At 37.0% G+C, this 25,875-nt stretch overlaps 1 protein-coding gene across 12 annotated transcripts in view; it reads right to left on the reverse strand.

Annotated features, from left to right (window-relative positions):
• RPGRIP1L (RPGRIP1 like) overlaps window positions 1-25,875 on the reverse strand; it is a 122,699-nt gene that overhangs the window by 49,882 nt on the left and 46,942 nt on the right. For all 12 annotated transcript variants that reach the window (XM_042968300.1, XM_042968301.1, XM_042968302.1 and 9 more), the window contains 7 exons: window positions 24,081-24,232; window positions 19,299-19,677; window positions 16,025-16,209; window positions 15,820-15,903; window positions 12,560-12,661; window positions 11,955-12,114; window positions 10,162-10,235 (listed from right to left, as the gene is read on the reverse strand). In XM_042968300.1, the coding sequence (XP_042824234.1) occupies window positions 10,162-10,235; window positions 11,955-12,114; window positions 12,560-12,661; window positions 15,820-15,903; window positions 16,025-16,209; window positions 19,299-19,677; window positions 24,081-24,232 (1,136 nt within the window). The remainder of the gene's footprint in view (window positions 1-10,161; window positions 10,236-11,954; window positions 12,115-12,559; window positions 12,662-15,819; window positions 15,904-16,024; window positions 16,210-19,298; window positions 19,678-24,080; window positions 24,233-25,875) is intronic.

Here is a 25,875-nt window from a genome sequence, read left to right on the forward strand (position 1 = left end):
ATTCCTTGAACCGTGAGATAGTGACCTGAGCCGAAATCAAGAGTTGGGTGCTTAACAGATTGAGCCAGCCAGGCGCCCCATCTTTGTTCTTTTTATGCTACATAAATCAACTTAAAATAAATTAGAAGACGGATAAGTTCCAAATAGTATATATCCAGGGAAGCATGCTCTGTCTGAATAAAGAATTTTCTAAACATTATACCTTTTGGCTACTGGGGCTAGCCAATTTATTTTTCAACATTGGAACAATTCTGGTTGTGTTTTTGCCTCTGTGAATCAAAAGTTCAACTAGACTGTAAATAAAGATTTTGAAGATTAAGAAGTATATCAGCTGTCTGATGGTTCAGTCAGACAACTTCGTGTCAGAAATGAACTCATACCCTCTCCCCTGATCCCACTCATCCTCCGATATTTCCCATCTCAGGTGACATCACCAGCCACCTGGCCACCCTACAGCCAGGAGACCTCGGAGCCACGGTTGCCATTTTCATTTTTCATACCCACCACATCCTGGAGATCACCCATCCCTATTCATTCCACTTCCTGAACACAATGATTCATCAGATTATTGAAAGCTTGTGTTTCAACATTGTATCAGCTATTGGGGATAAAAAGACAAAACAGGATGTGGCTTCTCTTTTCATTTTTATCTCTAGAGAAATTTGTTTAGGTTCTCATCTGATCTGGGGGAAGGACCCACTCAACAGCTGCCTAGTGTTAGCATGCAGTTTGACGGAGTAACAAGGGAGAAATGAGAAGAAATCATGAAAGAGAGCTGGTCGGCAAAACTGGACGCAGATGGACGGTACCAGCCTATAAACTCAGGGATGCAGGGACTCGAGCTACCCTGCTTATGACATCACTGCTGTTGGCATGCAGCACACACTCAGAAACGAAGGGATCTACTCTCACGGCTAGAAGAGAGGCGAGGCACTCCTGCCCCTTATCCCTGGTCTGGAGTCTCAGCTGCTCTTCTTGTGGCTGAATTCTCTCCCTAAAAACAAATCAGGTATCACCCTTTCTGCTTGAAAGCCTGTTAACTTACACTCTAGCCATTTTCTGGGACCAGTGGTGTGCTGTTTATATAGCTCAGGTTTTTTGTATCTGAAATCTTCTCCACCAGACAAAATTCTACTTATTTTATGTCCTGGGCCACACATGCTGTCCTTTTAGGATAGCATTTCTACTCTCCAAGGGTGAGCTGGTTCCTCCTCTGGGTCCTTACTACACTTTCTAGTCACGTTATACTTAATGGATTTTTTTTTTTTTTTGCCTATCTGCTTCTCTGTAGACTGTGAGCTCCTGGAGGCCAGAGCCTTGTCTTATTAATCTTCTGCTATTTAACATCCTATCTGGCACATAGTAGGCTCTCAATAAATAGTTAAAGATATGGAGTCAAGGGAGGCTGAATATTTTTTATATATTCAGAATATCTTTTGTATATTGCCAGTAAAAGGTGTAGCTGCATTTTTTTTTTTTTTAGGTTTTCTTTTTTAACAAATATTTGCCTCCCGTGTTTTGGTAAGTTGGTTATTACTAACTGTTGAAAAATATATAGAAATCTTGCTGTTTAAGGTTTCAGTTAAATAAGAGTATTTCAAAGACAGGTCAATATTGTGGAACTGAGATGGGAGGTTACTATTTTTTGAACTTTTCCGATTTTTCATAATAAAACAATGAAAAGTTCCACTAGGAGACTTGCAAGGGATAACCATACACTGATTCAAACAAGTCTTTGCAGTCAGATGCATCATAATGTCTGTTTAGGATCTCTAGAACAAGACAATTGTACTTCTGTAGGGTATTGGTAGCCTTCACATGTAGTAAGTTGGCCACATGGTATAGGCTTTAGGCTTTTCCTGTCTTCTATTCTGTATGTGTGAATGTTTGTTACTAAGTATGATGTTACTTTTGTCTTGTTCACCAAGTGCCCTATTTACATCTCTAGTTAGCAAGATGTTGATGTTAGCATATAAAAAAAAAGCATTTAAAAGTCGACTGTGGTGAACAGAAGTAACAGAAGTCACTCAAGTAAGAACTTATTTTTACTTGCCTGTATAGATGGACACACCATACTGTGTGATTGAATGATCTAGAAATGTGATGACAGCTTGTATTACTCGCAGAGAAAAAAAGTTAAAAGTTCTCATGATTTTGGCTCAATTCCACCATTGCTTCCTGACTGATGCTAATTCACTTTTTAGGCCATATTTTTCTACAGTATTTACTTAAGCTTTTATTGGCATGCTTAAATTTTTTATGTTTTACTTCAGAGGATCATGCTGAATTCTTCCTCTGGTTTCAAGCATCAGAGCAGTCACATTGGAGTTGAATTGTTAGGCTTCTAAAAACTAATTATACTTGACAGTCCTTAAACATCGTATCCCTTAACTGAGGATGGCCTATGATAAAAGTTTTCAACTTGGTTTAGTCCATTAGATTTAACTCTAACTCTGGTGAGATTACATGTGAGTTTTATTTCATTCTAAATTTCTACAGTGAATAAGCATTTCCGTAACTTTAAAAATGATAAAGTATAGAAAATAATTTGGCATATTCAAGTACTCAACGTCTAAAACAGATGTTACCATTTTGCTGTATCTGATTCAAACTTTTTTTGTTATTACTGTTGAAGAAATGAAACATTTCAGTTAGATACAGGTAAAGCCCCTACCTCCTAGTTCCTTTCTTTCCTTTCTCATCCCCCATAGGTAACCACTATTCTTAAGTTGGCATGTATCACTCCCAAACACGCTTTTATATTTTCTACAACATAGGTATATATCCATAAACGACACAGAGTATTGTTCTGTTTTTAGGCTTTATATCAGTGGTATCAGCCTCTATTAATCATTTTGCAACTTGTGTTTTTTTTCACTGAATGCTATATATTTTTAGATTTATTCATGTTTATAATTAAAATCCAATTCCTATATATTAACTGTTATATAGAATTCCATTTATATTGCATATATAATCTATAGTCCACTTATTTCTTTACTGATGAACAATCCAGGTGTCCACAGTTTTTTGCTATTACAAACAATGTTGCATTCCTTTATGTTTTCTTGTGTATGTGAATGATTCTCTTAGAAGAATTGCTAAGGGATAGATGTGAGAAATTCAAATTACTCCCCAAATGGTTACATGAATTTACATGGGTATTACATTTATCACCATAAAAATGTGTTACATACGTATGCGTGTATGTGTGTAAATAAATATAAACAAAGCCTACCTATAGGAGTAGGCAGAACTTGGTACTATATAGCAAACTGATAAGATATAAAATGGACATGGAAGGTTATAATCTATGTCTATGCCCTTTAAGAGAAAAATTTTAATTGGGGTGAGTTCTAAAAAAAGCTCACCATTGGTATTGACAGAGCCATAGGTAAACAGGGTAGGAATGCACACTGATTAAAAGTGATTCTTACAACTTCCTTCTTCAGGCTGGGGGTGGGCAGAGTCATCTCAAAAAAAAAAAAAGTCCTCCCAGGGGAGCCTGGGGGGCTCAGTCAGTTAAGCAACCAACTCTTGGTTTCGGCTCAGGTCACGATCTCACGGTTTGTGAGTCTGAGCCCCACATTGGGCTCTGCACTGACAGTGTGGAGTCTACTTGGATTTTCTCTCTCCCTCCCTCTCTGCCCCTGCTTGTGTTTTCCCTCTCCCTCTCTCTCTCTCTCTCTCTCTCTCTCTCTCTCTCTCTCTGAAAATAAATAAATAAACTTAAAAAAAAAAAAAGTCCTCTCAACTCACACTAGGCTCTAAAACTTCCCCTTATTAGGAATCATATCCATTCTTCATACATGTTTTGATGGAAAATATTTGGTTTCTTAAAAGCTCTTTGGGAGAAAGAAGAGTAAAGAGAAACTCAAACTGTCAAGACAATAATGTTTTTAACAAACAAAAGCAAAAAAAAAAAAACCCAGCTTTCATCAGTGGCAGTAACTTATCTTTTCTCAAGTGTTCTGTGAAAGACCCATATTAAACAAATAATGTAAATACCGAAACTTCAGTGATGGAGATCAAAATGGTGCTAGAGTTAAGAGGGCTTATTTTTAGAATACTGTCATGGTCTCCCTTATACACCATGAAAATTACTGCATCTATAATGGTCAGCAAATTACAGAAGCTTGTTACCACATGTTCTAAAGCAATGGTTGGAACATTTTTTCCTGTCCTAATACACCTGAGGGATATGACACATTTCCATCATTAACTGTGGCTTACTATGGCAATAATGTGAAGGAAGGAGAGAATTTTAAAAATTACCCTCAATTTCAGGTGATTTTGATATGGTATTCCACTTTCACCATCATTGAAAACAGATGTTATAGTACAGTGGTTCTCAATTTTGGCTGCACATTAGTATCACCCGGGGAGCTTTAAACAAAATTCGGATTTAGCTGATCCGGATGGAGCCAGGCCCTGGCATTTAAAAATGCTCTCTAGGTGATCTGAGTGTGCAGTCATGGTGAGAAGTACCACTTTTCCCTAAAGTTGTTCTTAAACTCTTAGCATGCCCCAGAATGACCTGAAAGGCTCAATAACACACGGATTGCTGGGCCTCCGTCTCTGAATTTCTCATTCATGAGGTGTGGGGTGGGGCCCAAGAATTTGCATCCTCACAGTTTCTGAGGTGACGCTGACGCTGCTGGTCTGGGGACCACATTTTGAGAATCACTGCTCTAAACCAAGAAAGATTCAACGTATATTTTTGTTGTCCCTTTCTAAGATATTGACAAAAAAGCTTCTATGATATTCATATGAAACTGTTCTCTAGTTATTATTTAACATTTTAGTACAGACTTAGCTTACAAATTATTTCCTTTCTAGAAGGAGTCTATACTCATCATTAAACATAATCCAACAACAGGGGCACCAGGTTAAACGCCTGACTCTTGATTTCGGCTCAGGTCACGATCATGGTTTGTGGGTTCGAGCCCATGTTGGCTCCGTGCTGATGGTGTGTGGCCCCGCTTGGGATTCTCTTTTTCCCTTTCTCTCTGCCTCTCCCCTGCTCACTCTCTCTCTTTCTCAAAATAAATAAATATACTTAAAAAAAAAATAAGCCAACGATATAAATCCCAAAAGTAAAATATAAAAGTTCCTTGTTTTCGGCAATTTTTTGCCAAAGGGGTTGGCAATTACTTTTTGTATAATTTTTGCACCACAGGCCATATGGTCTCTGTTGCAAACACTCAACTCTGCTCTTCTAGAGTGAAAGCAGTATAGACAGTAGGTAAATGATGGGTGTAGCTGTGTTTCAGTGAAACTTTATTTACAAAAACAGGTAGAGAGAGGGCTGGGATTGACACATTGGCCATAGTTTGCTGACCCCTGCCCTGACCATGTCCCAGAGATACTCACTGCTAATGGTGTTTGGACTATATATTTCTAGACATTTTCTTTGTTTACATAAACCTAAATGTTGTGTCTGTATGCTCATATAAAAATGTGTACGTATGTGTATATAAATATTCCTCTTTCTTGGCTTCTTTGTAATGGAATTTTCAGTGAGGTGTAATTTCTTCACCATTGGTTTGGCAAAGGTGTGATGTGAGGAAGCAGGAATTTTTAGACGTTGTTATTGTAACCAGAAATGTTTGCATTAGCAAAAACTGAAAGAAACCTGAGGCTCCATGGGACACTCAACCAACTGAGACACCTAGATGCCCTCACCTAAAGGTCCTTCAAAAGGGGCTTATTTAAATAAATATGGTATGGCTATGCACTGCAGTATTATGCATCTGTTAAAAGAAATGGGAATATACTACTATGGAAAGATGTCCATAGTATATTAGTAAGAGATAATTAAGTTGCAAAACATAAAAAATAGTTTTGGAAGAATCTACCAGCAGAGTAATTCAACATTTCTGGTTTCACCTAAAATATATTTTGAAACGTATTCTATCTAGCTGAAGCGTCCATATGTAAAACAGCGGGAGGGGCTTATTTTACACATTGACAGGATATCATGTTTGATTCTGAAATCATTTAATAAGTTTTTTAAAGTTTACTCATGTATTTTGAGCACGGGTGCGTGTGCGGGGAAAGGGCAGACAGAGAAGGAGAGAGAGAGAGAGAGAGAGAGAGAGAGAATCCCAAGCAGGCTCCAAACTATCAGCTCAGAGCCCGACTCAGGCCTTGAGCCCGTGACCCATGAGATCATGACCTGAGCTGCAACCAAGAGTCAGACATTTAACTGACTAAGCCACCCAGGTGCCCCGACTTAATACTTTCTATTTTTATTCATTTTTAATTTTTTTTAACGTTTATTTTGAGACAGAGAGACATACACACACGAGCAGTGAGATCATCACCTGAGCCGAAGTTGGATGCTTAACCTAATGAGCCACCCAGGTGCCCCCTGATTTAATACTTTTTAATACATGAATTCTAAAAGTAGTGAGTTGCTTTATGCATTTTGCCTTTCAAATCTTTAAAGCATATTTTGCTGAACATCATTATTGCAGTCACCTGGGAATGCCAGCTCATATTGTTCAAGAGGACCTGGTTTCCAGGTGGAATTGCAATTTCGCCCAATTGAATATGGCAGTTTTTACAAAACTGCCATTAGTAGAAACAGAGAAAGAGAACGATGTAAATACGCAATGCACAGAAGAGTCCGTTGCTCTTTCAGAGTGTGACTTCCCATTCTTACCTGTGGGCGCACTTTAAGAAATCTGTGAATTGATGGCCATACATTTCGTAGTGAAAATGGAAAGCTGCATTGCTTAAAAGATAAAACTAGAAACACTCTGAAAGGAGGATTGTTAATTCTTTTTTTTAGTGTCATGGCAGATGCAAATTTTTGGTTTTGATGTCTATTTTAAGGACCTAAAACAAGGCTTTTAATCAATGTATTATACATCAAATTGATACTGTTAACTTCTGATTATTCAAATTAATAAAATATTCATAGAGAAATGTCCAAAGTTTTACATTTCTCAGACTCCCCCCACCCCACTTAATTATCATGCCTAGAAGCTTTTTAGTAAAAGAATCAGTCGTCAGGCTGACGGAATCTGACAGGCCAGCAAGGCCCAATTACACTGGTGCTCTGTGGCCCTTTGATGTCCTGGAAACGAAGAGCGATAGGGGCAAATTGGGTAGCACATTATGTTAATGACTTGATTTAATCCAGCCACTAAACTTTATGTAGCCTGTTAAAAAAGATGCTAACACTAATTATGCCACTTTGGAAAGAAAAGGAGGGGACAAGCATTTCACTCTGACAAAGTGAAGCTCATAAATGTTGTAAATGAAATGAAACAAAATGAAGTAATCTATGATTAATTATACATCACAGACATAAAGAAAAGAGGAAGAACCAAGTAATATGTCTAAGTCCTGGGAAATCTGTTAGATTCCTTTTAAGGATCAACATTTCTAAGAAATAACTGTGAGCTGAGAGATTCTGAAACACGCAAGGAGGAAACTGGGTGATCTTCAAGTGCTTATACAGTGTAGCAGGTAATTCAGATTCACAGTGTAATTGGCATAAATGATACTTATCTAGGATACTACTTTAGTCTCAATTCTGTGACATGAGAGGGTAGAGGCAATTGGTTAAAAAAATCTCATCACATGGGGGGAACCAGAGTAGGGTTCTCTAATTACTTTTTAATTAGTCTCTGTGCCTCTCTTCTTTTAAAATTGAATTCAAGAGTGTAAACTCCCTAAGAGCAAGAGGATTATTTCTCTTATTCACTGCTATATTCTCATGGCCTAGAACAAAACTTGGAATGCAGCAAATACTCCCCAAATATCTGTTTAATGAGTGAGTGATCTTCCCCCTCCCTTAGAAGCCCTTATTGGCCGCTCACAGAACTTTAGGATAGACTTCAGCCTCCTTCGATGATACACGAGAGGCCTCAACGCTGAGGACATGTCTACCTTTTCAGCATATTCTCCCGGGGCCCTGTAGGTGTGCCATAGATGTAGTCCATCCTAAAACCATTCTGAATTTCCAGAACGAGTTATGCTCCACATTCTAATTGTTATGCTATCATTCCTCTGTCCTGAAATGACCCCTCTATGGCTCTCACTAACTCCTCATCACCCTCAACACTTGGCTCAAGCTTCACTGACTTTTGGAAGTCATCCTTGATGAGGGTCCCTCATGCTGTTGGGTACCTGCTTGAATGCTCCTATAGCAGCACCCTGTGCATTCTGTTCCCTAGCTCCGACCACCTTACGTTGTGACTGTGTTTGCTTGCAGACTGTGACTTCTTTGAGGCCAGGGATTGCTTCTTTTCTGACACAGAGTAGATGCTAAGGAATATAGGAGTGTTGTGATAATTAAAGGACATGTTACGCAGGATGTGCTGAGGTCAGAAGCACCATTCAAGTCGTCCTTTCCTTCTGATGAAAGCCATGTGTCACTGTCCTGAAAGTGCTACCTGAAGCAGTTCTTAAGGAAGATGTACAGGAAGAAATGTCTGATTCCAACATGCACGCTTACTGTGCTCGGTGTAATGAGAATACATTCTTCATAAAATGATGTGATAGTTCATTTTATCTGTCAACTTGACTGGACCACCAGCTATTCAGACATAGGTCAAACATTGCCTTAGGTGTGTCCTTGGAGTGTTTCTGGATAAGATTAACATCTGAGGTGGTAGACGGAGTAAAGCAGACTGCCCTCTCTAATGTGGGTGGGGCCTCCTCTAATCAATTGAAGACCTAAACAGAACAAAAAGGAGAACAAAAAGAGAGAACTCCTCTTGCCTGTTGGCCTTCACATGCAACATTGGTCTTTTCCTGACTTTGAATGTGATAATGGAACACACTGACTCTTGTTGGGTCTCTGCCTGCCTGCTCTCCAGCTCGAATTTGTACCACTGGCACTCCAACTTTTACGGTCTTCAGACCCAGACTGGAGCTACACCATTGCATTTCCTGGGTCTTTGCCTTGCTGAATGCAGATCCTGGGACTTCTCAGTCCCCACAGTCATGTGGCTCAATTCTTTATAATAAATCTTTCTATATGCAGACATTTATACATATATATCCTATTGGTTCTATTTCCCTGGAAAACCCTAATACAAATGGCTATCCACACAAGGGGCCCATTTTCCCTTTAATTCCCATTATCACAATTTTCTAATAGACAGCATAGAATTTCTATTCATCAGTTTGATAAACAATTTCGGGTTTGATAAAGCAAAAAAGCTAAATTTAATTGAACTAAATGCTTTATCAAAAATGTCCAGGAAACCATACTCAAGATTTCTCCCTTGATTTATTGATTTTGAAGAAAAAAGACTCCATATATCAGGATGCATGGGTCAGGTGGTATTATAATTAATAACAATGGTAATAAAACTTTGGACAGATGAACTATTCTGTTTGCATTTGGGTTTGTTCTGCAAAGAGGTTAAGCTGAGAATTTTAAGAGTTGAAAGAAGTATTCCAATTCTTACCCAAAAAGTAGAAATTCTAAAAAAAGGTGTACAATTAATCATTTCAGGAAAATTAATGTAGATGAACAGAAAAAGCTAGAGCCTTTTTACTTTACTTACACTTACTTTATAAAAATGCCCCCCCCCCCGTAAAATAAAAAATGCCCTGCTAAGTGGTATACTTCCCATGTAAATTAAAGTACAATTTTCTTTTCAAAATTTGAATTTACATACTACTTTTCATCAATGTGCTACAAAACACGTAAACACTATACAGGATCTAACAGGGTTTAATTTTTTGGCAGAAATGAAATAACTTTAATAGTTTATCAGTGGACATATTTAGATATGAATAGTGTATGAATTCACATTTGCAAGCTATTATAGTTTTGAATGCAATATCACATTTTGAATTCTTAAAGTTGAGATGTGATTTAACATACCTTTGTACAATGGTTCTGAAAAGGAGTCAGGGAAGTCAACTGGTTTTATCAATTAACTTTTAAAGCTACTATTGTTAGGTATTGTTAACATGTAAGCCAAACTAACTCTAGAAGTTATCACCCATCACATTATGAAACTACATATAAATTTATTTTGTACTAGATGATTGTATGGGTAAGATTGTGAAAATACATTAGCATTTTCCCAGAAATATTTTTGCCCAAAGATTTTCATACATGAAGACTGATACACTACGAATGAAAACAACTTTATTTCACAATTTTCTAGCTAGCATCAAGTTACTGACCTGTTTGATATTCTCGGAGACAGGACCAGGAATAATACACTCATCACTGTCAGACGCTGATCTCTCTTCCTCATCTGTTAAAAAATAAAACTCAATAGTTTAAGTCTATTAAAGCAATTATACCTTGTAAAATGGACAGAAATAAGCATATGTCATAAGGACAACCTTAAAAGAACAATATGATAATTATGTCTAGACCTTTTTTAACAGCAAAGATATTTACTTTTACATTTTGTTTCATTTATTTTAAAGGTTTATTTATTTATTTTGAGAGAGAGAGAGAGAGAGAGAGAGAGAGCAAGGCAAGGGAGGGGCAGAGGGAGAGGGAGAGAGAGAGAATCTCAAGCAGACTCTGTGCTCTCCACGCAGAGACTGACATGGGGCTTGATCTCATGAGCTGTCAGATCACAACCTGAGCCGCAATCAAGAGTAAGACACTTAACCGACTGAGTCACCTAGGCGCCCCTAAATTATATTTCAGGAAAGAGAGAAAAAAAAAAAAAAAACGACTGAAAATTCCAAGTTCAGTTTTAGTAGAAACAAAGATAATAAAAATATAGCTTGTGAAATTGAAAAAATAATCTTTAAAAAGATTTTTTAAAATATTTGTTTATTTTTGAGAGACAGAGAGACAGAGCATGAGCGGGAGAGGGGCAGACAGAGAGGGAGACACAGAATCCGAAGCAGGCTCTAGGCTCCAAGCTGTCAGCCCAGAGCCCGACGCGGGGCTCGAACTCACGAGCCGTGAGATCATCACCTGAGACGAAGTCAGATGCTCAACTGACTGGGCCACCCAGGTGCCCCTAAAAATAATCTTTTTAAAGAGAACAGGGTAATAGGTGTTTTCTAACAGCCTAACCAATTACACTGTGCAAAAAATCAAGTTACTTTTAGTATTTAAAAGCATCTTTAAAATTTTTTGCAGTCTTATTGTGGCACAATTGACATACAATAAACTGCACATATTTAAAATGTAAAATTTGATATTTTGACATATACATAATGCTGTGAAATCATCACCACAATTAAGATCGTGAATATATCCATCACTCCACAAGTTTCCTCGTGCCCCGATAATCTACTCCTATTTTGCATCTCTCTGTTCCTATTTGCCCTTCCCCAGGGAGCGACTTCAATGCTTTGTCACTATAGTTTCCTGTTCCAGATATTCATAGAAATTAAATACTGTCATGAGTTGTCTTTTTTGTCTGACTTCTTAGTTTTAATTTTGAAAAAGTTCATTTCTCTAGAATAATCCAGATGATAGTATAACACCCACAGAGAATATGAAGTTATTTAAAATATAAACTGGACACGTGGTCAGCAGTTCTACTTGGATGCTAGTGGGGCACTCCAAGCCGAAATAAGAAGGTGTGCAGTCGTTCCCCCGACCGTAGCTGACGAGACTGAACTCTGTCCCATCGTTTCTGTCGAGAGATAGGTATCATGAGGTAGATCCACTGTTAAATGAAGATGCCCTGTAGGCATACTCTTCTAAAAAAAAATTTTTTTTATGTTTATTTATTTTTGAGAGAGAAAGAGAGCGAGCACGAGTGGGGAGAGGGGCAGAGAGAGAGGGAGACACAGAAACTGAAGCAGGCTCCAGGCTCTGAGCTGTCAGCACAGAACCTGACGCGGGGCTCGAACCCACGAACCGTGAAACCATGACCTGAGCCGAAGTCGAACGCTCAACTGACTGAGCCACCCAGGCGCCCCAAAGGCATACTCTTAACAGATTAAATAAAGCAAAGAAGGAAATAATGTTAACTTAAAAAAAGGAAAAAAAAAATCACCTTCTGGTTCTAGTTCCTCAGTTATTTCTGTTTCATCTTCTGAAGAAGACAAACTTCGGTCTGCAAGCTGACCCTCAGAGAGACAAGACACATCATCATCTCTTCCCTGTATTTTCTCAGTATTCTCTTTTACCTTCGTTACACTGCTTCCTTGAGAAACCTGAAGAAATGAAAGCACACTGATACACTGTTGCTTAGATCACATGTATACATACTTGTTGAAGCACTGGATTAATAAAGCATGCAAGCTTGAGACTTAAATATATAGACAAGCATTACACATAAATGATTCGTTAGAAAACAATCACCGAAATTGTACAAATGATAATATGCGGATATATGAAAACGTTATTATAAACCAAGAATGAAAAATGCATTAACATCAAAATGACTTTTACAGATTACTCTAATTCATATATCTATTTACTACCTGCTAATATCAGCATAATTGTAGCTGTTACAACCCTTGTCATATTTTTGGTCCTTCTATTCCCAGGAAGTTGTACACAAAAATAGGATAATGCTATGATTTCTTGATCCTGTTAATACAAAGTCTTTTAAGAATCAAATAAACCTTTTGAAAGAATTTTAATGCAAATACATACCTCAGGAATATGTGAAAGAGTTGGCATATTAATTTCTATTTCTGGTGTATGCTCCACTTCTGATGAAATTTCCTTCCCATCTTCAGGAGAAGTAGTTATCTCCTTTTATTGATGTAAAAACATGCATGTATGTTATTTTGCATTTATTACTAAATCTCAAATCATCGTCACACACACACACACACACACACACACACACACACACACACATACACGTATATACATATACATGTGAGTAAATATCGTAGTTACCTTCTGTCCCTAAATTTAGTTAATGTATTTCAGTACAATGGTTGCTATTCATCATGGTATATACACAATTTAAGAATGGCAAGTGTAGTTCACTGAAGGACTGTTTATAACTGAAAGTCATGCAAATGTCCAACAGTAGAGGGCTAGTTAAGTAAGATACGGTACATCCAAATACCTGAGTTCTTTGTAACCATGAAAAAAATAATAATGTAGATCATTATTAGTACTTACCGACACTCTCACTGCCACTGACATTGCACAAGTGCACTGACACTGACAGAGTGGTACTTACTAACACCGAAGAGAGTACGCAACACAGTGTTGGGTAGAAAAGCTAGCTACGGAACAATACATATAGTTGTACATGCTTTTGTTAAAAAACAAACAAGCCAACAATGTGTATACTCCCATGGGAATAAGTGTGGAAGAAAATTCACCTAAATTCCATCTCTGACATATAGATTTGGGGAAACTTAATTTTATTTTTAATGTTTTTAAATTTTCCTTTGTATTTTTTAATATTTCTATAATGATTATACATTACTCATGTAATTAAAAAACTGCATGTACTAGGATAGATAATGTACTTTCTATGATCAACATTCTTTTTTAACTGTATCAAAAATCAATTTATAATCAATCATTTTCCAGGATTTATAAACTGATGTGTATTTTTAAAGTACAGCTTATCATTTTTGCTATTTTAAAAGTAAACATGTCCAATATAGAATATATGAAAGATAGGGGTGCCTGGGTGGCTCAGTCAGTTAAGCATCTGACTTTGGCTTGAGGTCATGATCTCATGGTTCATGGGTATGAGCCCCGTGTCGGGCTCTGTGCTGACAGCTCAGAGCCTTGATCCTGCTTCAGATTCTGTGTCTCCCTCTCTCTCTGACCCTCCCCTGCTCACGCTCTGTCTCTGTCTCTCAAAAATGAATAAACATTAAAAAATATTAAATAAGACAAAATGTGAAAGATAAACAAGAAAACAAAAGAAATTAATACAAATCCATATTTTCATTACCCAATGATAGTATCTGTTAATAATAGATTTCTTTTTATTTTTTACCTTTTTCTTTATGGTTAATTTTTAATGCAAATAAAGAAATCTCTTGGTTACATAGTAGTAATTACATTATAAATACAATATATCCTGTTACATTTAAAAAACCCTTAATACCACAACATAAAATTTTCTCTTGGTATGAAACTTTGGGTAAACATAATTTTTAATAAAACATAATATTAAAATAAATGAGTGTATCATAATCTAATGAACCACTTTACTAGTGTTGGACATATAACTGGTTCACCATTTTTAGCTGTTGTGATGAACGCTGCAACAGACATCTCTATGCACATCTTTTTTATATTTATGATCATTTATGTAGGAATCAGGCTACCTGTGTTCGAATCCCAGATCTAATACTTTGACCTTGAGCAAGTTACTTAAGCTCTGTAAACATTACCTTCCCAATCTTTAAAAGGGAATAATTCTAGTATGATCCTAAGGTTGTTGTGAGAATTAAATGAGTTCAGTGGCCATAAAGCATTTAGTTCAGTGTCTGACACATAATAAGCACTCAGTAAGTATTAGCTATTAAATACTGCCTGACTAGTAATTATTGAATTCATTTATTTAGCACATATATATGAAATGCACTGTATATGCCAGGTATTTTTTAAGCTCTGGGTGGTGGCTGTGTAGCTATTCACTGAGCTGTGTGCTTAAGATTCATGTCCTTTACCTATGTGAGAGATATGTCAACTACAAATAAGTTATTATTTTGTTAAAGTCCAAAAGACACGATGATGGTAACTCGAGTGGTGACAGTAGAGATGACTGACTACGGGATATGTTTTGGAAGTATAGCTGACAGGTTTTGTGGATGAACTGGATGTGGGATGTGAAAGAGGAAATGCCAAAGGGATGACTTTGAAATTTCATGACTGTGCCACTGGGTGAATGGTCAGTCATTTATGAGAATGGGAAACAATGAAAGAAACATTTTGGAAGAGGGTTGGTGAGATGACATCTGGGTTTTGACATGTGAAGTTTAGGTTTCTACTAGACGTCCAATGCATATGAAATAAGCAGGAAGAAAATAAATCTGGAATTGGGCAGCGAGATCAAGAGTGAAGATGCAAATATGGGAGTATCAGCATCTAGATGTTGTTCCAAACTGTGAGATTGGTGGTGACTGGGTGGCTCAGTCAGTTAAGCATCTGGCTCTTGGTTTCGGCTCAGGTCATGACCTTGTGGTTCATGGAACAGCGTGGAGCCTGCTTAAGATTCTCTCTCTTCCTTTCTCTTTGCCCCTCGCCTGTGCTTTCTCTCTCTCAAAATAAATAAATAAACATTAAAAAAAAAACCCCAAACTATGAGACTGGATAAGACCTCTGAATGCAGATACAGACTGAGCAGACGTCTAGGTCTGCAGTTTAAATGTTGAGGCACCTCAATCTTGAGAGATTTGGTCCAAGGGAATGAGAAAAATAACTGGTAAAGTTGGAGGGCAAGAAAGGCACAATGTTCCAGAGGCCAAGTGAAGAGGAAGCGAGTATTCCACTGTGTCAGATGTTATGGGGAGATAAAGATGGGACTCAGAATTGACTATTGGCTGTGGCAAAGTCAAAGTCATCATGACCTTAGCACGGGTGGTTGAAATGAGGATGAATCAGCCTAGAGTGAGTTCAAGAAACAGTGCGAAGAAAGGATGACAGAATTAAGACAACTTTTTGAAGAGATTTTTTTTTCCCCATAAATGAGGACAGAGGATTAAAGCAGTAGCTGGAGACACAGATGGAGCCAAAGGAGGGATTAGATCAAAGAGTAAGAAGAATTAACATTTCTAAACCGTGCCAAATTATTAAGCTAACATTTAAAGGAAAAAGAAGCATTTTATTCACTGGTTTCCTTTGAAATCAGGTAGAGTATAACTATATCATGTATTTCAAATACTTATTATGGGAGAAAAAAATTAGTATTTTCAGTGTTTACTACTTACAGAACTCTGATGTGGTGTGATATCCACAAAAGATACTTTCTTATCTACAGGTGTTAAACGCTGTCTTGGTTTAGGTGTTGGTGCCTAAGATAAATCAATACATTAAAGTGAGTATGATAAACATACACTTAGATAAGACTTTAGCTATTTTTTTCTTTCTTTCTTTTTAAACGATTTCTTTAGTGCTAGAGTCACGGTTACTCACAACTATTGTGCTAATAGAGGATGTTGGAGGTAGTTTTTGAACAACTTTTGACTCTTCTTTGTGTATAAAATTTCCTAAGTCTTCAGTTATAGATCCACTTGGTGGAAGGTAAGCAAATTTCCATTTCAATATAACATGGATGGTTCCTGCAGGATGCTTTTTATGATCTGTTAACTCAAATATTCCTGTCAAGTTATGAAAAAAATTTTAATTAATGCTAGAGTGAAATTTTGTTACCATAAGAATTAAAGAAGAACAAAGAGAACTACCCCCGACTTTAAAAATAATTTTGGTTTTTACTCACACCTCAAATGGCTTAGAGAATAAAGATAAAATAATCTATGATAGGTTCATCTCTCAAGCAGACTGCTTTCAGAAGTTAAGGTCTCAGTGATAATACTGACTCCTAGATGAGAAAATTAACTTATAAATATTTTAATTCAATGAAATTAAATTCGGAGATTATTCAGAGTTCTTAGCCTTCTGCTAAGATATTATCTAGGTTATAGTTCAAAAATCAACCTTCATCTTGACTTGAATATTCTTGCAAAAGACTTGTCTCTATAGAAAAATATATTAGAACTTCACAAATTCAAGTAATTTATATATCAAAGGAAGACTTCATATTACCATATAATTTTATGATAACTTTTATCATAATTTAAAATATATTTTACTGGGATTTGTTAAATTATTCCAAATTAATAGCAACACAGCAAACAAATGTCCATAAAATAAACAAACCATCTAAAATAGTAATTTTAAAAAGTATCACCTAGCTCTAACTGTAATATAGAGTCACAAATTTTAGTCAGACTGAAAAATCTTGGACTTGAAAAAAACAGAACTATATTTCAAGTATAACTTTTTTCAGGGGTATCCTTCCTTTACTTACTAGAGTCTGTTCTGACTCAAGGGTTTCACACATCTTTTAATGGCTGGCTGGGAAAGAAAAAACAAAACAACTCTAGACCTTAGAACCAAAGAATAAAGATGATAGATGGAATAGAAGGAGATGATAAGCTTCTATTACAGGCACAGGTGGGACTTCTAGAATGACCGAATGAAGAGCTCAGTAAATCCTTTCCACAAAAAGAAAGAAATAATAAAACTGGACCATTTAACGGCTCTGGAAATTAAACAAAGGTGTACAACAAATTGAGAAGCATTTATTTAAGAGAATCTACAGAAACTCAGTAACAACAGTAAGAGTCAGAACAGACTCTAGTAAGCTACTTCCCTGGCTGAACACGAGACTTGTAGACTGCCTGAAGTTTGAAAACCCCTTACCCAACCCATTCCTTAACTCATAGACAAAAGGTGGGAAGCCAACCAGCTCAAAGTGTTTAAGTGCAACCTTTCACCAATCAGTGACTGACCACTAAACTATGCTGACTCAAACTTAAAATTAAACAAACAAATAAAACCTTACCAGAGACATCAGTGGGTACAATGAGGGAAAGATACAGATTTAGTTCAGGCAAGTCACCAAACAAAAACAGCAAGAGAACCACCCTGTGGAGTAGGGGAGGGTTGAAACCTAGAGTTGCTATAATATAGTATCCTAAATGTCCAATTTTAAAGAACAACAAAAAATCATGGCACCTATGGATAAGCACGAGTGTATGCTGCAAATATAGGAAAAAAGCCATCAATAGACACATTCTGAGAGTGTCTAGATGTTACACTTAGCAGACAGAAACTTCAGAACAGCTGTTATATGTTCAAAAACTTAAAAAATTGACATTTAAAGAATTCAAAGAAAATATGACAATGACTTATAAAACAGAAAATATAATAAAGAGATAGAAATTTTATAAAAGAGAGAACATAATAGAAATTTTGGAGTTGAAAGTATAATTACTAAAATGAAAAAATTCAATAGAGGGGCTCAATAGGAGATTTGAGCTGGCAGAGGAAAGAATCAGTGAACTTGAAGACTAACCAATAGAGATTATCCAATATGCAGAGAAAAAAAATGAATAAAAATGAATAAAACTTCAGAGAACTGTGGGACACCATTAAACACACACATGTATGGTTCTGCCCACACATTTTCTGCCCAAGAGGGAAGAAAAGGCATAACAAAAATGAAGAAACAGAAACTTCCCAAATTTGGTACATAAGGTTACCCTACATATAAAGAAGCTCATATAAAGAAGCTCAACAAATTCCAAATAGGACAAGCACAGTGGGATCCACATCTATACACATCATTGTCTGTTTAAAACCACACACACACACACACACACACACACACACACACACACACGAAAAATCTTGAGAACAGTATCGAGTGCAAGGAAACCATAATAATATCAATAGCTCATTTATCATCAGAAACAATACATTCCAGAAATTAGTCATCTGATATACCCAAAGTACAAAAGAAAATAATAACTGATGACTAATATTATACCCTGAAAGACTATCCTTCCAAAAATAAAAGCAAAATAAAGACATTCCTAGATAACAAATGAAAGAATCATACCAGTAGACCTGAGTTACAAAGCATAGTAAAGGAAGTCCTTTAGGCTGAAAGGAAGTGATATCAGATGGTAATTCAAATCAACACAAAGGAATAGAGAATAATAAAGGTAATTACATAGGTAATTATGTATTACAGTATAAATATGTTTTTTGAGATTTCTCTTAACTGATTTAAAAGACAAATGCATAAAACAATAATAGTAAACTCTTATTGTTTAACTTATAAAAAACTAAAAAGTATATGATAATAACAGCACAAAGGAGAGGGAGGCAATGGAGCTACATTGGGTAAGGAAACAACACCAGACAGTAACTCAAATCTACAGGAAGAAATAAAGAATACCAGAAGTGATGAATACATAAGTCAATGTGAGAGTCTCCTATATATATTGTCCCTTCTCTTAATTTCTTAAAAGACAAAAAGTTATACAAAGCAATAATTATAACATTGTATTGTTGGGTTTACAACATATATAGGCGTTCTATATATAAATATATGACAATAATAACACAAAGGACAGGGGAGGAAATGGAATTATATTGGGGCAGTCTTTCTATACTTTGAGGGGAACTGTTAGTATTAATTTTAGACTGTGATAAGTTAAGACACATATTGTAATCTGCAGAACTACTAAAAAAAATAACTAGAAAAAAACCCCATAGGCCCAAAGTTGAGGATTATTTGAGAACATTAGGAAGATTAGTTATAGACAGACCATATCCATAACTAAAGTATAATTTAGGTTTGTTTTTACAATTTCATACATTCAAGAAATACACTTACCTGAGATACACCTGTCATGTGCCAGTGAAATCAGAGGCACATTGGCTTTTCCTATGTAAATATTTTCTTGAGTGTCACTATCATCAAACACATAAAAACTCAGAGACTCTGACTTAAGGTATCGGTCCAAATCCATATTCATTGGCACTGGGAAACACATATGATCATCAAACTGTGGATCATTGCTACTGGGAATGATGGCTGTATCGTGGTCTGCAAAATCAAAAAACTTGTACACAACATATGGGTGTGGCTGAAGGTGGTTTGCTCGGGACTGCAGACAGTTGCAACATCTTATTGTAATATGAAGTTCATTTAAGTTGCCCTCTGTGGAATCAGTAGAACTGAGCTGAGCAGTTTTGGGCGCCTGCTGACTTGACTGGAAAAAATACATATTTATATTATAATAATAATACAGTGACAAGATCAACAGCAGCTGCCAAACCCCAAACAAAATAATTTTGTAAATGTACAAAGAACTGCATATTTGCAACTTCACAGTGAATTGCTCAAAACTAATACTCCCTAGAACATGTGTGAACAGGTGATCTTAAGTGATTTGCAATAAACATAGAAGACTGGGTATACATGGAGAGACTGCTGTTAAAATAAAAAAAAAAAAAAAAAAAAACAACACCTGATATTCTTTAATTCTATTTAATGACTAACGAGTAAAGTTAACAGATGGGTCCAATGACAAATGTCCTCTAGTTCACTATTAAGAGCTAATTCTTCAACCAATCCAGCTATTCAGATCATATCCCACTCTTAAGTAAGAATCCAGTGAACCTGATGGAGCCCACCTAGAGAGATGATTTCATTACATTTGGATTGGCCCTCATCCTCAACCAATGGTGTTTGGGGAAGCAGATATATTAGCCCAAGACAGCAAGTATAGTGAGGTTCAACTCAACAAGAGAACAGGGTGAGAGATAAATCTTAGAGGGCAGAAAAAGCTAGAACTGGGAGGACATTCCAGAAGAAAGATGAGTGAGAGGAATTATTAGGCAGAGCTAGAAGTTACTCTATGGCCCCTTTTGGAACTATAGTTCAGGGAGCCTGTGCATAAGTATTTTAGCAAACAAATACACTAATTAATTGTTCAGTCCACCATAGCTGATGACCTGGGACAAAGAAACGTTACTGTTCCAGGGCCTTGTTCAGTTTAGTGTTGGAAATTTCTCTACTTTTCACAAAGAGGCCCCTCTTTCACAGCATTTTTGAATCTGGGTTGAGCATCTGGAACCTCTGACTCCAGAGAAGTTAACTGGAGAAGGTAAAATAGAACCAAAGTCATAATGCCCTTGGTAGAGACATAGGTGATGTGGAGAGGGCAAGCCTGAAAAGGGAATCACAATACTGCTTTCCCAGGGCTGGTTTGTATTCAACTATAGAATGTTGAGTGGAATGATTTAAAAAGTATCCCTTCTTGGGGTACCTGGGTGGCTCAGTCGGTTAAGCATCTGACTTCAGCTCAGGTCATGATCTTGTGGTTTGTGGGTTCAAGCCCCACATCAGGCTCTATGCTGACAGCTCAGAGCCTGGAGCCTGTTTCAGATTCTGTGTCTCCTCTCTCTGCCTGCCCCCCCTCCCCCATACTCATGCTCTGTCTCTCTGTCTCTCAATAATAAATAAATGTTAAAATTTTTTTTAAAAAGTATCCCTTCTGCCTCTCACTCCAAATCTACCCACAAAAGTTGGAGTTCCAACAAATGACTCACCCAAGCCAGAAAATGGAAGTATAAAAACAAACTACAAAACTAAATAAATAACCTGGTCTCTCTATTTTTAATTCCTTTTTCCATTACAGCACTTTCTAAAGTATGTTCTGAAGACTACTAGTCCAGAAAGATAATCTCTGGGAAATAGGTGCCATTCTTTCTTAAGTTCGGGAATCTGTCATATTAGTCATAGTTTTTTAACTGAAAATTATAGAAACAAATTCTGTCTAGCAAATACAACAAAAGAGACTTTAATGTAAGCCCATATGGTTATTTCATCGAACTATAGGGCACAGATGTGGGTGGGCCTTAGGAAGGTAATAGGACTGGAAAACCATCAGAATTTCCTCTCAATCCAGTCTTCATTTTTCTCTGTGTGTTTGCTCATTATTCTCTTTCTCCAGTCCCATTTTCTTTCCTTTGCTGCTTAACAGCAAGAAGATGGCTGCCCTATGGCTCCCAAGCATGTTCCAAGCATGGAGAGTCTTGCTTTCTCTTGAAAGGAATCTGATAAAATACCTAGGAATAAACCTAACCAAAGAGGTGACAAATCTATACACTGAAAACTATAGAAAGCTTATGAAAAAAACTGAAGGAGACACAAAAAAATGGAAAAATATTCCATGCTCATAGATTAGAAGAACAAATATTGTTAAAATGTTGATACTACCCAAAGCAATTTACACATTCAATGCAACTCCTACCAAAACAACACCAGCATTCTTCACAGAGCTAGAACTAACAATTCTAAAATTTGTATGGAACCAAAAAAGACCCCAAATGGCCAAAGCAATCCTGAAAAGGAAAACCAAAGCTGGAGGCATCACAATTCTGGACTTCAGGCTCTATTACAAAGCTATAATCATCAAGACAGTATGGTACGGGCACAAACACAGACACACAGATCAATAGAACAGAACAGAGAACCCAGAAATGGACCCACAAATGTATGGCCAACTAATCTTTCACAAAGCAGGAAAGAATATCCAATGGAAAAAGGACAGTCTCTTCAGCAAATGGTGTTGGGAAGACTGGACAGCAACATGCAGAAGAATGAACCTGGACGACTTTCTTACACCATACACAAAAAAGAAACTCAAAATGGATGAGTGACCTAAATGTAAGACAGGAAGCCATCAAAATCCTAGAGGAGAAAACAGGCAATGACCTCTTTGACCTAAGCTGCAGCAACTTCTTCCTTGACATGTCCCCAGAGGCAAGGGGAACAAAAGCAAAAATGAACTATTGGGACCACATCAAGATAAAAAGCTTCTGCCCAGCAAAGGAAACAATCAACAAAACTAAAAGGCAACCGACGGGATGGGAAAAGACATTTGCAAATGACATATCAGATAAAGGGTTAGAATCTAAAATCAATAAGGAACTTCTCAAACTCAACAGCCAAAAAACAAATAATCCAGTGAAGAAATGGGCAAAAGACATGAATAGACACTTTTCCAAAGAAGACATCCAGATGGTTAACAGACAAACCAAATACTCAACATCACTCATCATCAGGGAAAAACAAATCAAACCCACAATGAGATACCACCTCACACCTGTCAGAATGGCTAAAATTAACAACTCCGGCAACAACAAATGTTGGCAAGGATGCGGAGAATACAGGAGTGCTGGTTTGGAGGGGCATATGCCCCCCAACGTTTATAGCAGCACTACTGACAATAGCTAAAGTACGGCAAGAGCCCAAATATCCATCAACAGATGAATGGATAAAGAAGATGTGGTGTGTGTACACACACACACACACACACACACACACACACACACTGGAATAATACTCGGCCATCAAAAAGAATGAAATCTTGTCATTTGCAACATGGATGGAACTAGAATGTATTATGCCAAGCGAAATAAATCAGAGAAAGACAAATATCATATGATTTCATTCATATGAGGAATTTAATATTTAAAACAGATGAGCGTAAGGGAAAAGAAGTGAAAATGATATAAAAACAGAGGGAGACAAACCATAAGACACTCTTGAGTACAGAGACCTGAGGGTTGCTAGTGGGGTGTTAGGTGGAGGGAAGGGCTAAAGGGGCATTGAGGAACACACTTGTTGGGATGAGCACTGGGTGTTATATGTAAGTGATGAATTACTACATTCTATTCCTGAAAAAAAAAAAAAAAAAGGCAGAATCTGATTGGCTCAACTGGGTTCAGGTGGATATCCCTGAATCATTAGTAATAGTCGGGTGGATAGTAGGAGAGAACAGGATCACTTAACATAAATCTGGCCCCTGGAGGCTCAACCCCATGGGTTGGGAGTGACGGCAGTCCAAATGAAAAAAGATAACTATGACTTGAGCAGACATTCCAAAATGTTTCAACTATATTTTATTCCTTTGTTACTCAACCCAAGTGCATACTTTATGCTTTCCTCTTGGGATTCTTATTATACATGAGAAGTCAAGGACTCTATTTAAATTTGCCTACTTTAGTGTTTTCTGCATTCATTGGATCATGGCATTCTTTTGGAAGTATGGCCAGTAAGGCTCCATAAAACATAGTTTGGGAAATGCTGCTCTGAGGAATTGCATTTAAACTTCCAATTCACAGAACTGCAATTCTATTTTTCAAAAGTGCCCTGGGTAGCACAAGGGAGTTCTTTTGTGGTATTAGAAAATTCTGTACCTTGGTTGTGGTGGCAGTTACATGAATATATACACATGATAAACCTGCACAGAACTAATACTACACACACACACACACACGCACGAGTGCATATAAAAACTGAAAAATCTGAATAAGGTCTGTAGCCTAGTTAATGGTATTATACCAATGTCAATTTCCTGGTTTTGAGAGCGCACTGTAGTTATTTAAGATGTTACAACTGGGAGAAGCTGGATGAAGGGTACATAGAACTTCTCTGTACTGTTTTTGCTACTTCCTGTAAGTCTATAATTATTTCAAAATAAAAAGTTAAAAAGAGTCACTTGATGGCTATGAAAGAAAATGATTTTGGTTTAAAGCATGACATATAAAGACATATTATAAAATTTCTGTGTCATAAAAATGTCTTAAAGTCCAACCAGCTCACCCAATGCATTTGCTCTGGCCCCTTATAATTTGATGTTATATATCCCAAAGCCTTTGCTCGTTCTCGATAAAGTCGAATTGCTTGATCCATGGGAATTCGTAATCTGAACCAGTATTCCACTATGCCAAAATTTGGGATGTCTCCTTTAGTTCCTACAAACCAATGCATAACTCACTGTTAAAATTTTATACTGAGTAAAATAATATATGACTTGCACGAATGACGTGTGATTGGCAAAGAACAGAGCTGAAGAAAATAAAGTTACTTCTGCAAGCATGAGTTTCATTGTATGTTAAGTATTATTAAAGAACTATGTCAAATTATGCTTGAGATATTCCAATTTATACTGTTTCGATCCTTCTAAAATATAAAGAAAAAACTAAACACTGTATTAAATACTCCACAGATTCTTTCTGATGCTACAGTAGCTTGTTTTTAATAAGTTGCACTCAATGTAGACTGACAGATACAATATGAAAGCCCAAAATTATAAATGTGATACTCCACATTGTGATTCAACTTCCAAGAGATCTTTGGCACCTCTCCACTTCTCTACTGTGCCACCAGTACAGGGATAAGTGCCACAGCTGTGCCAAATATATGCAAGCCATGCTTGCATGATGTTTGCCCCCATACACCCTCCGTGCTCCTTTTGACTCAGGCAGCTCTTCATCACTCTTCCTCTGTGAAGATTTCCCCTATAGCTCCTGGGGGACCTAAGAACTCCTTCCCAGAGAAGAAGGATATCCTCTCATTAGAACACTGACTCTTTTCACATAACTGTCCATTCACCAGCCTATTTCTCTACCTGCACTCTTAAGTTTCTTGAGGGCCAGGGCTGTGGTTTCCATTGATACATTCCTACCAGAGGGACTAGTACATAATGAGTACTCAATATTTGGTGAACAGAGGATATTCTATATGTAAACTTTCCTAAACATACCATATTATTAACATTATTTCCCCATTCTCTTCATTGGTTTCTTTCTCGCTAATGGATCATCCTCATCAACATATAATACTTTATTCGAATCTGCTATCATTAAACAAAAAAGTCCTAAAACAAGAATATCTATGGATACACATATTTGCTTGTATATGCTTAAAATTTCTTTGTTAAAATTTGTAGCCTTTGGTGAGGGGGCCTAGGGTAGCTGAGGGACAGGAGTGGGAGAGAGATTTTATGGCAAAAATTTTCACTTTTTTATTTTTTGACTTTGATTTTTATGTTACCCCTGTGATCAATCAATAAAATAAAATCCTTCCCCGGAAGCTAAGTCACCCTCTTATCATTCTGAAATGGTTTCTTTACTTGGCCTCTAGGAGACTGTATACTCTTGGTTTGCCTCCTAAGTGACTGGCTACTCTTTACTTTCCTCTGCTGGTGTTTCTTCTTCCTCCTGAACTCTAAATTCTGTGGTTTTCCAAGGCTCAGTCCTTGGCCACTTTCTCTGTTTTCTGTACATTCATTGTCCATGTGTTATAACCTAGGCTAAAGGCTTAAAATATATTCAATATGGTAATGACTCCCCCTTTCATATCTTTATCCCTGACCTTTGGGCTACTTAGTGCAGCCCATATGCCATTTCCACTTGGCTGTCCAATAGGCAGGTCAGTCTTAACTTGTTCAAACAGAATTCTTGATTTTCTTCCTCAGGCCTTCCTTTCTCAGGCCTACCTCAATAAACGGCCTCACAATTCTCCTTGGTGTTCATGCCAGAAATCTTGGCCCTCCACTTCTCTCATTACCTTACATACAATTGATAAGCAAGTCTTAAAGGAACAGTTAACTAAC

The sequence above is a fragment of the Panthera tigris genome, chromosome E2 (assembly GCF_018350195.1).
Source record: "Panthera tigris isolate Pti1 chromosome E2, P.tigris_Pti1_mat1.1, whole genome shotgun sequence".
Classification (NCBI taxonomy): domain Eukaryota; kingdom Metazoa; phylum Chordata; class Mammalia; order Carnivora; family Felidae; genus Panthera; species Panthera tigris.